This window comes from Genypterus blacodes, unplaced genomic scaffold (assembly GCF_046128005.1).
Source record: "Genypterus blacodes isolate CSIRO-AG114 ecotype Tasmania unplaced genomic scaffold, CSIRO-AGI_Gbla_v1 ptg000027l_1, whole genome shotgun sequence".
Classification (NCBI taxonomy): Eukaryota; Metazoa; Chordata; class Actinopteri; order Ophidiiformes; family Ophidiidae; genus Genypterus; species Genypterus blacodes.
In genome coordinates, this window is record NW_027466840.1 from 3,409,524 (window position 1) to 3,423,817 (window position 14,294).

General features: G+C 40.4%; 1 protein-coding gene across 2 annotated transcripts in view; it reads left to right on the forward strand.

The window, feature by feature from the left end:
- nrxn2b (neurexin 2b) overlaps window positions 1–14,020 on the forward strand; it is a 372,419-nt gene extending 358,399 nt beyond the window's left edge. For both annotated transcript variants that reach the window (XM_076143906.1, XM_076143905.1), the window contains 3 exons: window positions 2,976–3,301; window positions 5,268–5,346; window positions 10,944–14,020. In XM_076143906.1, coding sequence (XP_076000021.1) covers window positions 2,976–3,301; window positions 5,268–5,346; window positions 10,944–11,839 — 1,301 coding nt within the window. In that variant the 3' untranslated portion in view covers window positions 11,840–14,020. The remainder of the gene's footprint in view (window positions 1–2,975; window positions 3,302–5,267; window positions 5,347–10,943) is intronic.
- Window positions 14,021–14,294: the final 274 nt, after the last annotated feature.

A 14,294-nucleotide genomic window follows, 5' to 3' on the forward strand; every position in this document is an offset into this window, starting at 1 on the left:
CTGCACTGCTGCAGTTAATTTAGACTTGTGCATTGCTACAAATTCTTGCTATAATGAGTGCTTGCTGTTTACAGCTACAAATCCATTGCAGCCCTGGGGAGAGAAATAAAGCAGCAGCTGCCCAAACCCACCAAATCGGTCCCTTATAAACCTTCATAATTTTGCAGAACACAGAACTGTATGTTCTCTGCTTTCTAGTGCACACAAACACAAACACACACACACACAACAACAACAATAAATATTAAATAAATAATAAATTAAATAAACTAATGAAAAATAAATATAAATAAATAGGACCAATGATATTAACACTAATACCAAGACAAGGTCTTCATCTCTACAGGACAGGCTTCCACAGCAACGTGTGAGACGAGAAATCACACAACACTTCTCCGGGGGAGAAGTACAGTTAGTGGAGTGCAGTGGTAATGGAATGACATGGATATGCACAGATAGAGAGGGGAGGAGGAGAGAGGAGCTCAGTACATCATGGGAAGTCCCCCAGCAGGTCTATAGCAGCATAACTACGGGCTGGTCAAAGGCGAGCCTGGCCTAACTATAAGCTTTATCAAAAAGGAAAGTTTTAAGCCTACTCTAAAACGTAGAGAGGGTGTCTGCCCCCAAGACCGAATCTTGGAGATGGACCCAGCCAGGTTTCAGTTAGACAGAATATGTAAATATGGTAGTCTGAAATTAGCTCTGATTAATAGAGCTTTAGATGACAGAGATCTGATGTTTAAGGGCCCACATCTAATTAATATATTTTCCAACAACGCTGTTATAAGCAACCAGACTGTACAGGTCATCGGCCTGTGTCACGTCCCCTCGGCTCCTTATTCATTTTGTTCATGTTCGTATCACATTCCACAAGTCCCAGTCAACATCGCTTTCTTTTCTCTGCCTCTCTTTTCCCCCTCTTCCTGTATGAAAAACGATCTCCAAAATGTCCCATAATTGTACGCTCATTGTCATGTCAAATGCTTTCTTCAATAAAAATCTAGTCAAAAACCAAACAAACACTGAATTCCCTTTATCTAGTCTGGAGGGCACCTTTGTCTTTTGTCTCTTTTTACTCAGGTGGCATAAATGTATAAGACTATCCTCTTCCAAACTCTTCGTAACTGTCTTTGATGAACACCCCACATACGCTTGGACACATACAGTATATGACATGATGTGCTCTGACTGAAGCTATAACTATCCCTCCTTTCATGGTCTGCATCACACTCATAAGTTACTTGTCAATATGGTTTATTTATGACTTATCTGTCATGTCATGTCATGTCTGTTTTCAGTGCATCTCTTACACCAGTACATCCAAGTCTTCCGAAGTAAAGTTTCCTGCCTGAGCAGATCCTTCATCCTTCAGCTTGGACATTCCGCTAAAACACAAGGGCATTTGTAGAGGAAATTGGGCTGTTTGGAAAACCAAGATGAACTCAATAGTGCTCAGGAATACAAATGATATGTATCCTCAAATACTCAGCACTCCACAACCCTTTCACTGGAGAATAGGAGTTGACTGGCTTCGAATGGGAGACCCTCTGGGCTGATATCAGAGTGTGAATTTATCTGTCCTCCAGGGACATTGGAAGGTTGAAAAAGGTCAAAGCAGGGAGAGTGTTTTGTTTTGTTTGACTACAATAATGTGTGGTCAGTGTTGATTTTTAAGGTTTACATGTCCATGTGTTTTTTCCTTCTGTATTTCCTTTACTGATGTTCCTCCCTCTAATTGGTGTCATTCCCATAAAAACACTTTTAAGATACAGAGAAAATATTTATTATTCCATCAACAGTTCATATGCAGACTCATAATTTGCATGAGTGAGAGTTTGATTATTTATTAATAATGTCTCATGTGGCCTCCCATACACATCCAACACACACATCAAGCAATACCAGTCTCCCACTTTAGATGTCTGCAGAAATCCATCTCTAGTGAGTGCGTCTTCCTTTCTCAAAAAGCACACATCAGGGGAGTATGTCTTTCTCAAACAAACACACTATGTCCACCTCTCAGGGATTGATTAATCCACAAAGAAAACTTGTTGGCTCCCCTTCTCCTTCTATAAGTAATTGCCTGATCAATTCTGTTTTTAACCCACTTCCTGTCCCTGTCCTGCAGTAATACTTCCTCCACTCTACCCACTCTTTCTCCAAACTGCATTGTGTCGAATTGTGTTGGTGAAATTTATATCACTCATGAAGGGAGGAGTACAAAATGCAAAGTTTGGTTAGAAAAATAAAGGGAAAATCAAAGCAAACTCACATCAGCTGATGGAAATACAGGGACAAAAACTACACCTGTCAGAATGTCCTGGTAACACATTAGTAGTGGACCCTGGTGAAATTGTCTATATTCTGCTCTGTTTTTCAATTTATCCATCCAGATGACCACTGCAGGGACAACCCCGGTTGAATTAAACATTTTCTCCCAATGAGGCTCTTATTTTCGTCTTTTGAATAGCTGAACAGTGAGAGTTTTCCCTGGCAGAGACATTTTATCAGTGTCCAGCTCAGGTGCATTGGAGGTCAATGACACAGACCTTGTGTCCTTCTAATGTTTATTTATTTTCATGGCAATGAGATGCATTTGACTGTGAACCTTCAGGCTCAGGGTCAAACCATAATTGCCCCTGAAATCTCTTTAAATGCCAGATTCAGGCAGCCTTTCTAAAAAAAATGACACATGCAGAAGCCTATTACGGCTGCATCTGCAACAATCCAGGGTCCAATCTCCCTAAAGTGTTACCCCAGGGAAATACCATGAGATTGACGCAGTCCATCTGTCTCCCCTGCTTCACACTCTTTATAAATATGTATTTAATAAGAAAGTTTACCCAGAGACCATGACTGATAACATATTCTTTGCCCTCTCTCTGTCTTTCCTCCTTTCTTTCCGTGGTTTCATTTTTCTCCCTTTGCCGTCCACTCTTTCTCTTCTTACTCTTTTGCTCATCACCTTTCATCAGGTCGCCAGCTGACTATCTTCAACAGCCAGGCGTTCATCAAAATTGGTGGCAGTGGGGAGAAGGGGCGCCACTTCCAGGGCCAGATCTCAGGCCTGTACTATAACGGACTTCAGGTGCTGAAACTGGCAGCTGAGGGTGACCCCAATGTCCAGACTCAGGGCAACCTGCGGCTGGTGGGTGATGTACCCTCGGTGCTGACTACTGACACCACCTCCACCACCCCACTTGCCGACATGTCCACCACTATCATGGAGACAACAACCACAATGGCCACAACCACCACCCGCAAGCAACGCTCGCCCACCATGAGGGATAGTGTTACACAGGTGAGGAATTTAGGGTTGCTTCATTTTTCGGATGTGAGTCTGGTCCTTTTTTTTTATATAATTTATTGAGAAAGAACACACCATTAGTGACAAAGTGTGATTGAGGGTAACACTTATTGTCTAATTCAAGTTGAGATCATTGTTTTTTCAGCTTATATGATAGAAGCCACATTATGAGTAATCAAGGAAACAGTTTTGATTTTGTCTAAGACAGGGGTCGGCAACCTGCGGCTCCGGAGCTGCATGCGGATCTATTGCCGATCCCCAGTGGCAAAAATTATATGTAAATAAACTTTTTTTTTACTTTTTCAGTTTTATGTGTTATTGTATTGAGTTTTACATTCTCCTGTAGGTGCACAGGAGAGTCCTGTAGGTACTTTAACAATGAAAAAGCAGAGAACAAAGGTTAATATATTAAATGCTGTATATAATAAAGGATAGAAATTGGGTAGTAGTAGTACTCTACTGCCCGGCACTGTTGATGGCAATGGTCACAGAAAAGGTATGAAAAAACAAAGACTTGGGAGTCTTTTCAGAATGTGTTTGAACAAGTGATTTTTTTTGTTAACATTACAGATTACAATTTTGTACCACCCACCTGAAACACCTTTTAGTTACAGTCATATAGCATGTGAAATAATTAGTAATCTGTTAATGCATGTCAACACACACACACACAGTATATAAAGTAATTTGGATGGTTAATATTCCAACCTGTAGTGGAGTCTGTGGTGTAATTTTGTGCTCGAGCAAACACAGTGATAGCATTATAAATACTGCAATGGGCAGAGCTACAGGGACTTTGGTGCTGTAATGAATATACCAAACACCTAGCTGGACAATGCTAAGACAGGAGGCAGACCAAGGTGGCATAAAGAAAGCACGCAAGCGGAAACCTACATTTCAATTTCTCCTAAGGTTCATAAGAGAGTAGGAGATGAGTGTGAGATATTGTCAAACGTATAAAACATATAAAATGACACTTGAGAACCACAAGGGCATGCTATGATAAAGCAAAATAGGAAAATTGGTCAATAACTTGCTAATTGTGAGGCACCTATTTATAATACTTACATCAACACGTTCGGTCAATAGAGCTGCATCTATTGACATATGGCAGGAATATAAATGCAAGGCCATGTTTGATGGAAAACTGAAGCTGGATCATTACGCAAATCTGACAGAACCAGGTGATGTGAACACAAACTCACTCTCACTCAATGTAATTAATAAATGATGAAACCCAGCCGGTGGATTAATAACCGAGAAAAGCAGTGAGGCGCCTGGAATTAATTATGCTGATAAAAGACCTTTGTTTTCTATCGGCTGGCCTTATCTTGGATAACAACCAGCAAGGACGAGGGGAAGGTTTAGCTTTCTAGACGCTCAATGAATGAGTCACACAGTGGTAAGGGACTGATTCTTAAATTGGACCTACCGCGTGAGATGTAATCTCTGTTTTCATTTCAAGTCCCCCTGGTGCTGTACCTGAATAACTTTGAGAAGCTGCATTACAAAATCCAGTTAGGTCCCCTTTTATCCGCTGGAAATATGTATAAAAGCTCAAAAAGGTCTCAATTTTGAAATGAGGTATGCTGTATGCTCTTGAATGACTGTAATGTCCCCTTCATAATTCCAGGCCATCTAGATCAATATTTAATGGTGATATTTAATTCTCAATTCTCAATTTTGATTTGATTATCAGGAAGCAAAAACATTGGTTGATAGATTTGAACCTGATATTATAAGATAAGTAAGATAAAAACCAGTCAGATGTATCACTGGTGACATGCACAAACAGACTACTTGGTTCTTTTGAGTTCAAGACTCAAGTCATACTGCACTTTCAGAGCTATAAATGATGAGGACCTTCACTATGGCAATCAAGGGTTGTTTTGACCATTTTGAGTCATCTACAGTTTGTCCTTATTTTGTCTCCTCTACCTTTCTGAATTTACTCTTCCAGAACACAGATGATCTATTGGTAGCATCAGCAGAGTGTCCTAGCGATGACGAAGACTTGGAGGAATGTGAGCCTGGAAATGGTGAGTTCACTCGTGGAGTTTTGCGTTCATACTACATGGGTATCCAGCAATGAAGTGTAGTATCAGAATTGTGTAACTATCTGACTATACGACTCTCCGAATGCAGCTCTGATTGATCAAATGCGGCCAACCCCGCATTGCGTTGTTTTTCAGTGGCAAGGGAAGCAAGTAGACTATTAGGCCCAATGTTAACAGTGGGCAGAGCAAAATTCTGAAAGGCAAAGGTCATGTTTTTGCTCCCTACCTCTTTAGTTTCTAGATACTGAGCTACCAAATACTTGAAAACTGCCAAGAACCATGTTATCCAATTCAAATTATTCATACATACATTTTTGATCACAGACGAGACTTGGTACTGATTTTGAAGTTTTCTTTTAATGCATTCGGTGGAATGAAATGAGAATTGCTTGAATAAAAGCCACGATGAGAAGGAGAAAGGATTGGACCAAGTCACAAATCTGAAGTCTCGGGAAAGCTCTCCTTTCTCAATCAGCCGTTAGGAAACAGAATCTCCGTTATCTTATCGTTTGCAACATGTCATGAAGCACAGCTGCAGAATTTCTGACCCAAGACAGATATGACCCTTTAGGATTCATGAGGACTAAAATTGCTCCTTCCTTTATACAGCCTGGTCTGGCTAATAATTAGAGACAGGTGTGTCTGTCCGTCTAATTGTATCTAAATATGTTAGGCTAATTGTATTTGTAGCTGCATTCTTATTTTGGCAGGCCACCATATGTCTGATGTCGCAATGAAATGGAACCAACTAATAAATGCCGATAAAGAAGTTGTTTTAATTAAGAATTGTTGCTTCTTGACTTCATTCTCCCCAACAGACAAAATGGAGCACCTTTCATCCAGCAAGTACGCCTACATTTGTACTGTTGGCTCTTTGACAAAATGGTGTATAGGAAAATAGTTTGGCTGCCTCTGACGCTATTGGGCTTGTTAATTGGTAGTTGTAACAACACCAAGATGTACAATATGGACACTTTTGGCTGTCCAGTGCTGAATCGTCACTCTTCACACAAGAAATCTATATCATATTCCGGTGACTAACACTAAAAACCTGTTCCCATTTACTGACAAACTCAAGTGTGAAGGCAAACTAGTGCAAAGAGGAGAAAGAAGGAAAGGAACCACAGAAGAATAAGAGAGAGACGGAGAGACAGAACAGCTGCATTTTGCGAGGCGCAACCCTTCATTGAGATTTGTGTCACGTCCCTTTGCGCTCAAAGCAGAGAATAGACATAGAGAGAGAACATAATACAGAGAGCGTAAGAGAGATAGCTTGTAAGACAGAAGGAAAAGGAATGGAAGTCCTGTTAAAGATCCTTCTTTCTTTCTTACCAGGCTGTTTAAACTTGTCACATCATCCAATTAAAGCTTTGCATTTAGTCCTTCAGTTTTTTACAGAGCCAGCAGAGAAACATTCAATCTGACACGTGTGCACTCAAGAAACACGAGCCCTATGTTTCGTCACATTAGTATGCACTGGTCAATAGTGAGCGATTTTTCAGTAATAATGAAAAATGAATCCTTGTTTGGATGAAGAATTCATCTTACAAATTTCAACGTTTTTACATTTGGTAAAGAGTTCTGCTGCAAACTAGTCATGTTTGTGAAATCATATTAAAATTAAAATTGCAAATAGAGCATTGGAGGATGGATTTATTTCTTGTGCACTGGATCAGCCTACATGCCAGTGCTTTCTCAGTAGATGTGTTTCTGTCAAAAAACTGTAAAAATTAGATATCTTAGTTTCCGTGGATGCACTGAAGCAACGTTGGCTCACAATTTGTCAGAATAAATGAACATATTTTTAAAGAAAAACAGCCTGGAGGAAAAGAAGAACATATTTGTCATGAGACCAAGAATACTAGAGAAGGTTTGAAATGAAGAGAATGATCAGACCAGGCCAGAGCAGTTAATCCATATGTTTCCATGAGACGCCTTGCTGTGCTGACATCCTTCCCTCTTACTCCAAAGAGCATGTGATTTATACCATGCTGAGACAGAAAGTCCAGGCTGGTCAGAAAAACAAGTCCAGGATAGGCTGGATGGAATCTATCCAGATGCCGATACACTGTGAGGAGGTGACTTTGACGCCTTCTGTGCCAAAATAAATGACAACAAACTGTTTATCCAGGTATATAGATGAATAACTTATTTTCTTTGTGCAAATTGTACGGCCATAATTGCATCTGTTGTGGCACGATTTAAAAGCAAGCTAAACAAGCACATTATGTTCGGACATTCTGTTGAGTTTCCCACTTGCACCCTAATCAGAGATGAATCATAGAATACACAAACACTAAAAAACGTTTTACTCCAAATATTTCAATTGGCTGTGAGCGAGGCGACATGACCAGCAGGACATCAAGATTCATCAGGACCGACATGGAAGCATCAGTATGCCTCTGCGCTCTTCTCATTTTTAGTACACAGAGGTGAATGACTCATACTGGCAGCACAGTGGAGGGGATAAAGATAAAAAAGACATTTCATCATCGCATGGTTCTTTTGCCTCAGCTGTGTGAATCAATAGAGTCTAGCTCAATCAATGAATGAATATATTTCAGTATCTCTTTTCACAATGAAAGTGACACCCACACAGTAGAATTAAATGGAAAAAGGCATCTTCACGTTCATGCCAAAGGTAAAACTGAAGTGTGTGAGTCGATTAACCACAGCGTGAACCGTATTGTGATATCAAGAAATAACCAGCTCACCTGCTCCACGTCCACCCGTCCCCTCATTTTATTCCATTATAAACCTGTACTTATCCTTGCCTTGAAATGTGGTTTAGATATGGATATGTATATATATATATATATTTAGATATATAGATATGGCATACAATGTGAAAGTTAAGTGCAGCCTATTGACAGAATAGATCAGAAAGGTCAAACAGCAGCTAAAAAAAGAACTAGCTTAGTAGCTAATTAAATTGTTAAATATCCAGTGTTCACTTGGGTCATACAACTTAGTTAGTCCATCTTCTGGTAAAAAATGAAAAACTGACCATGTCTTTATGTCAGCCACTGGTTTCATCCTGAATAGCTTGTGATTTTGTATAATTTGGATCTTGGCAGCTTTCAATGGGAGAATAAATATTTTTTCCATAATTTGGAGACATCTTTCTATGCCTGTGAGCAGCCACGCTTTGTGTGTAATCAGTGCTGCTTTCGGAGAAAAGTACAGTCATTGAAACGGGGGGAGCAAACTGGAGAAGTACATTGGTTTATAATATGGATGTATTAGGTCACACAAGAGGAAATGAAAAGATTTTGATATGAAAATGTTTGATAACTGCCTTGAGTGCAGATATGTGATTCTGTCTGTGTATGAGGGTTGAATTCATTATTTTCCAGCCACTGCCTGGAAGTCCTGTGGCGTGAAGCCACAAGGCAGATGAAGGGCAGAAGCAGAGTGACATGGGAGATTTGTAGGAGTGATCCTTCACTTTCCTTTTACTACTCTGTTCAATACGATAGCTTTAAAGCAGAGAATCGTATACCAAACCTTGATTGAAGAATTGATTGAATCTATTCAATCAATATCTATTGAATCTAATGGAAAGTTTACTTAAGATGACTGACCATACTCTATTTTAATTAACATTCAAGTGCAAAATTCTGCAATGCTTACAAGGCCAGTATTTACTGTAACATGATGGATTGTATTTTCCCACATTGAAGTTGGATGTAATGTGTAATGTGGAGGTGCCTCCTCAGCAGTGGGGGGAATTCAGGCAGAACACCAGGTATAAACCTTGAAATTACATTGGCAGTATCTCTGCAATACAGACAGATGGTGTAGTAAAGATAGTAGCGTGTCATCAGTCACTCTCAGTCACACAGACATACTGTGCCTCTCGATAATCTCTAAGTTACAGAGGTTTCTTCCTCTGTAACTTTGACTGATATTCCAAAATCCTCCTAAAAAAAATTCTGAGCGGGCCAATATCCAAAATCTGCAGATCAATATTGTTCTTCACATGTGCCACCACTCTCTGATGTCCTCCATATTCAAGATGAAACACAACCCACAGACACAGAAGAAAGAAAAGAAATGATTGAGAGAAATAAGTCGACTATTACCATGGAAACTAACCTTTCCAGGAAAAGGCATGACAAATGACAAGTTATTTTTCCTCCACAGCTCTTACATTTTGCTTCATTTCAAGTCCTGTTTCTCTTGAGTGTGTTGTTATTGCCGATGTGTTTAAAAGCTGGGTTAACTTTTGCTGTTCTTTACGTGAAAATGAGAGTGAAAAGAAAAAATATGTTTTGGGGGAATTATGAATACGCCCCAAACTCCACCTACTTCTCTCCTCAATTGCTTGACCGGATTCCTCTCTGACTCTGATTTACCTCATCAAACAAATAAGGAACCGTAATCATGATTGTATGCTGCTGATATTGGCATTTCTTTAGCCGTGCTTTGCTCTGACCTTCCCCCTTTTCTCCCCTAAAATGTGCCACATTCATTCAGATCCCCTTTGCAATGTTCATAATAACTTCCTTGAGTGTGACCTTGACATATTTGGCAACCAGAGCAGATAATTGCTACGCTGAAGTCAAATATTTACCTGTGTATGTTCTCTTAACATCTTCTTCATGTTTTTATTAACCCAAATGGGCTTGCCACCAACAGCACCCAAAAAATATAATCAATGCTTGATGACAATTTCTGGCTCATTACAACTGTTAATAACTGATTACTTGTGTTTGGTGGCCTCAGTGATTTATGTTTATATGTGTTGTTTGGGAGGGAAGTGGGCACCAGGGTCCCATGTAAGTGTGATAACAGAAGGGGTTGATCTGAATCTGAGCCTGGGTGAGAAATTAGGGCCATCAGTTTCCTCCTGCGCCTCCATATAACTAATTAAAAATGAGCCATAGACACCACCATGTGGAAAGGATTGAGCCAATTGTTCATGAAAAATTGGGGGAAATGACAATAATGGAAGTATTTTTTATACCTTACCAAGCAAGAAATGAAAGTGGAGAGGCAGAAAAGAAGGGGGGAAAAGTTGTTTATCACTATCCCAGAACAATCTTACACAGCTTTCTTTTTGTAATTTTTTTTTCATGCAAAAATCATGCGGCCAATTTGTTGATGTAAGTGACCTGAACCTCGTGGTTTGCTATCTTATTTAAACAATCACAGCAGAGACATCTCGTTAGCGTTAGAGTAGTAAGCGTAGACATTTATCAGTAAATGATATAGGCTGTATGGTATGTTAGATGTAAGTGTGAAGATGTAAGAGTGTTATCTGTATATAATTATATCTCATATTAATGACATTATAGTGTGCAGTGTAGGTTTATCAGGTCAGAACAGTCAGAAATGCTTTGAATGAAGAATAGACTATTTTATTACATCTCTTTATACTGAGCTAGCATATTAACATTTAAGAGAAGACTAAACTTATATAACTAACCTCATGTTAAGTTCTAGTGCTGTTCTAATACTGGTATTGCTGTATTCATTTGCAATATTGTTTTTTTATTTTAGTTGATCTGGATAGGGACGCTCTCTCAGGTGGTCTCTAATGCTGTTCTCCCTCCATTGTCTCTTTCTTGTCCTAGGAGGTGAATTAGTGTTGCCCATTATAACGGTGGACTCCCTAGACCCCCCATCCATCGCCACCCGCTACCCAGTAATCCCCCCGCCCCCCACCACTTACCGCCCCTTCCTAACCCTCCTCGAAACTACCAAAGAATCCCTCCCCTTGCCCAATGGCCGGCCCCCATGCCCCTTTGATCAGGAAGACTGCGAGGAAACCACTGAGGTGTCTGCTTATGGCTCTGGGGAAATGACCGAGTCGGATGATGAGGACTATTACAAAAACTCCCCTCTGGTCACAGACAGGACTGTCCTCCCTCCTCCCCCGTCTGTTGAGGGTGGTGTCCAGAACCCCAGAGACAGACACTTCTCTCGCTTGCCCAATTCTCACCGCCCACCCCTCTCCTCCACCCCCACCGCAAACCCTGACCAGCTCAACTCTCACCTAAAACCAGCCGGCAGCGGCAGCAGCAGCAGCAGCAACAACAACATCCCTGCTGGAAAAATGAACACAAGGGACCAGGTGCTGCTGCCGCCGGTCCACCCCTCCTCAGATCCTGGCTACCGCCGCGTTCCAGGAATTACCTATCCACCTAATTTCCCACATGTACCCACTCCAGATCCTACATCCCCTGAGCGAGGTCTACCAGGCGCAGTGGAAGTGCAGCAGTCCAGCAGCACCACTGGCATGGTGGTGGGCATCGTGGCAGCTGCCGCCCTCTGCATCCTCATCCTGCTCTATGCCATGTACAAATACCGCAACCGTGACGAAGGTTCCTACCAAGTAGACCAGAGTCGCAACTACATCAGCAACTCAGCCACACAGAGCAACGGAGCCCTGGTGAAGGAAAAACAGCCTGCCACTGCCAAGACAGTCACAAAGAACAAAAAGAACAAAGACAAAGAGTACTACGTCTGAGGGAGAGCCACCGTGATATAAACAAACAAACATCGGAGGCACATAGAGAGGGAAAGAGACAAAGAGGTAGAGAAATAGAGAATAAGTGAAAGAAAGAGAGAGATGATGCAAGATAAAAGGCAGTATATGGAGAACATAACGGGTAATTCATTTTCCAACAGTATTGTCGGATGGTTGTATTTGTTACCCCCTATGGTGTAATTGAAGGGAGGCAGCAAAACAAGACAGCAAGGTGACTTCCTATACATTCAGTGCTACACATCACATTTCTGCTCCTACCATTCAGCGTTGCTTTGACCGATTTGACTTCGTCTTATAAAATATTAACTAAGCTGTGGATTTTAGGAAGCTAGTCCACCTCGCTCAGATCAAAACACATACTATGACAACAACCATGTACTAATGATTTGTGGGTAAGCATATGACAGCTTATTCAATATCTGGAGGTACTGTTGGAAATCACCACCATCAGTATTTGAGTAGAAGTCTATACTTAATTCCGAGTCTAGCTTGTGGTGTAAGCCATCACCATAGACAGTATGGACATATTATTTTCTGACTCAGGTTGAATTAATAATTTGACATCCGTCTGTGAAGTGAGTATACTGCCAGCCTTCAGAAACATTGTCAAATCCACCTCTCCCCCCTCTGCAAGTGTTCAGCCTGTCTGATCAATCAACACTTCTCTCTCTCTCTTTCACTTTTCGTCTCTCATTGGCTCGTGCACTCTGTTTCTCTCCTTGTCTATGGTGCTCATTAGCCCATGCAACGTAAACTCTGCTGTCTTTCAAGCATGTAGTATTCATTTACGAAAAAGAGAAAAAACTTTTTTTCCTTCTGTGGAGTTTAAAATACAAAAAATATGATGATTGATGATGATAACATTGTTAAACGTAGCAACTTTGTGAGATACCACCGCTCCGGACAGGATGCTGACTTGTACGTTTAGCCGCCAAAAACCTCTCATGGCCAAAAACCCTTTGGTCATCCTTTGTTCCAGCAGATTTGTGTTGTGTTTCTGGGACTTTGAGGCGTCCCCCAGTGGGCCAGCAGAGGAACTTTGTTATGTCCTTGCAATTACTAATCATCGAAAACAGAAAAAACCTCCAGCAAACAAGATGAACTCTGTTCTATATAATTATAAATACATGTATAGACGTTGCAGAAACCTATGGACCTAAATGTGAGAGTGCTAAAGTGAGTTTGCTGAACATGTGCACGTAGGTGAAGAGTGAAGATGGACACTAGGATTTTTGATGTGAGAACAGTTTCACAACCCAAACTCCTCATTCTGAACCCCTTAAATCCCCCCTCTCATGAACAGTATGACTGAAGCAATGCGTTGTCACAAGAGAGAGAGGTTTTTACTTTGTTATTTTCTCTGGAGAAATAAGAGACGATTCAGCCCTGCTGTGGACAGAGATACCTTGCACCTGAAAACGTGATTGTGTCTTTTTTGCCTCTTTTGAGCCTGACTGAACTGATGGCCATCAATGGGCGAAGTAAACTCTACGGGAAGAGCACACATGTGGTGAACAACAGTTCTCTGGATGATGTACAACAGAACTCTAGTATTCCAATTTTCGCAACTCTATTAAAAATGAAAACTGTACCATGAGATGAAAAGAAAAATCTTGAAAAAAAGTTAGTGAAATGTCTAAATATTTGACTCTCATCCCATTTATTAAGAGAAATGTGTTTTCCCTTAGCATCATTCCTGTTTGGAGAAAAAAATGACTATAATCATTGATCCTGGGAAATCTAAATTTCTATTTTTTATTTGTTTGTTTTTGGTAATCGAGCAAATGCAATTTGGGTTATAAACCAACAACCATTCTTCTTTTCCAATGGAGACATGATCCGAATTTTTCTGATCCCCATATGTCTTATTTTCTTTTCCCACATTTATAGTCCTTTTTTCTCTGAGTGGCAGATGGATGTCCCTTTTCCCTGGAAAAGCATCCTCCATTTTTTGTTTGTTTGTTTTATGGTTTAGTTCTGTCTAAGGACAAGATGGTGACCATTTCAGTTGCAGGTTCCATCAGTTTCACTCCTGCCACATTTGTCTGGTTTCTGTTTCTTCTTTTTCTTCATTCTAAACATATTCCTCCCAGTATCTTCCTGTTCTTTCTAAATGTTATTGTAAAGTGTTCCAGTGAGATGACTCTAAATATGTGTACATTAACAGAGGGAATACACTTGGTTATATACTTCTTACTCCCTGTGTTTTGTCATTTGTTCACCTCCTGTCAGCAGTATAATTAACCGATTATATCCTTTACATTTATTTAACAAGTTTAATGAATTAATCAAAAACCATGCTGATTATATAATATATACCAATGCACTTACCAATTTCCAAAATGCATCACATTTGAAAGGGGACGCATTACACTGATTTCCATCTTGTTTTTTCCACTTAGAGGTCTATTTTGAAATTGACTATGAGAAATGA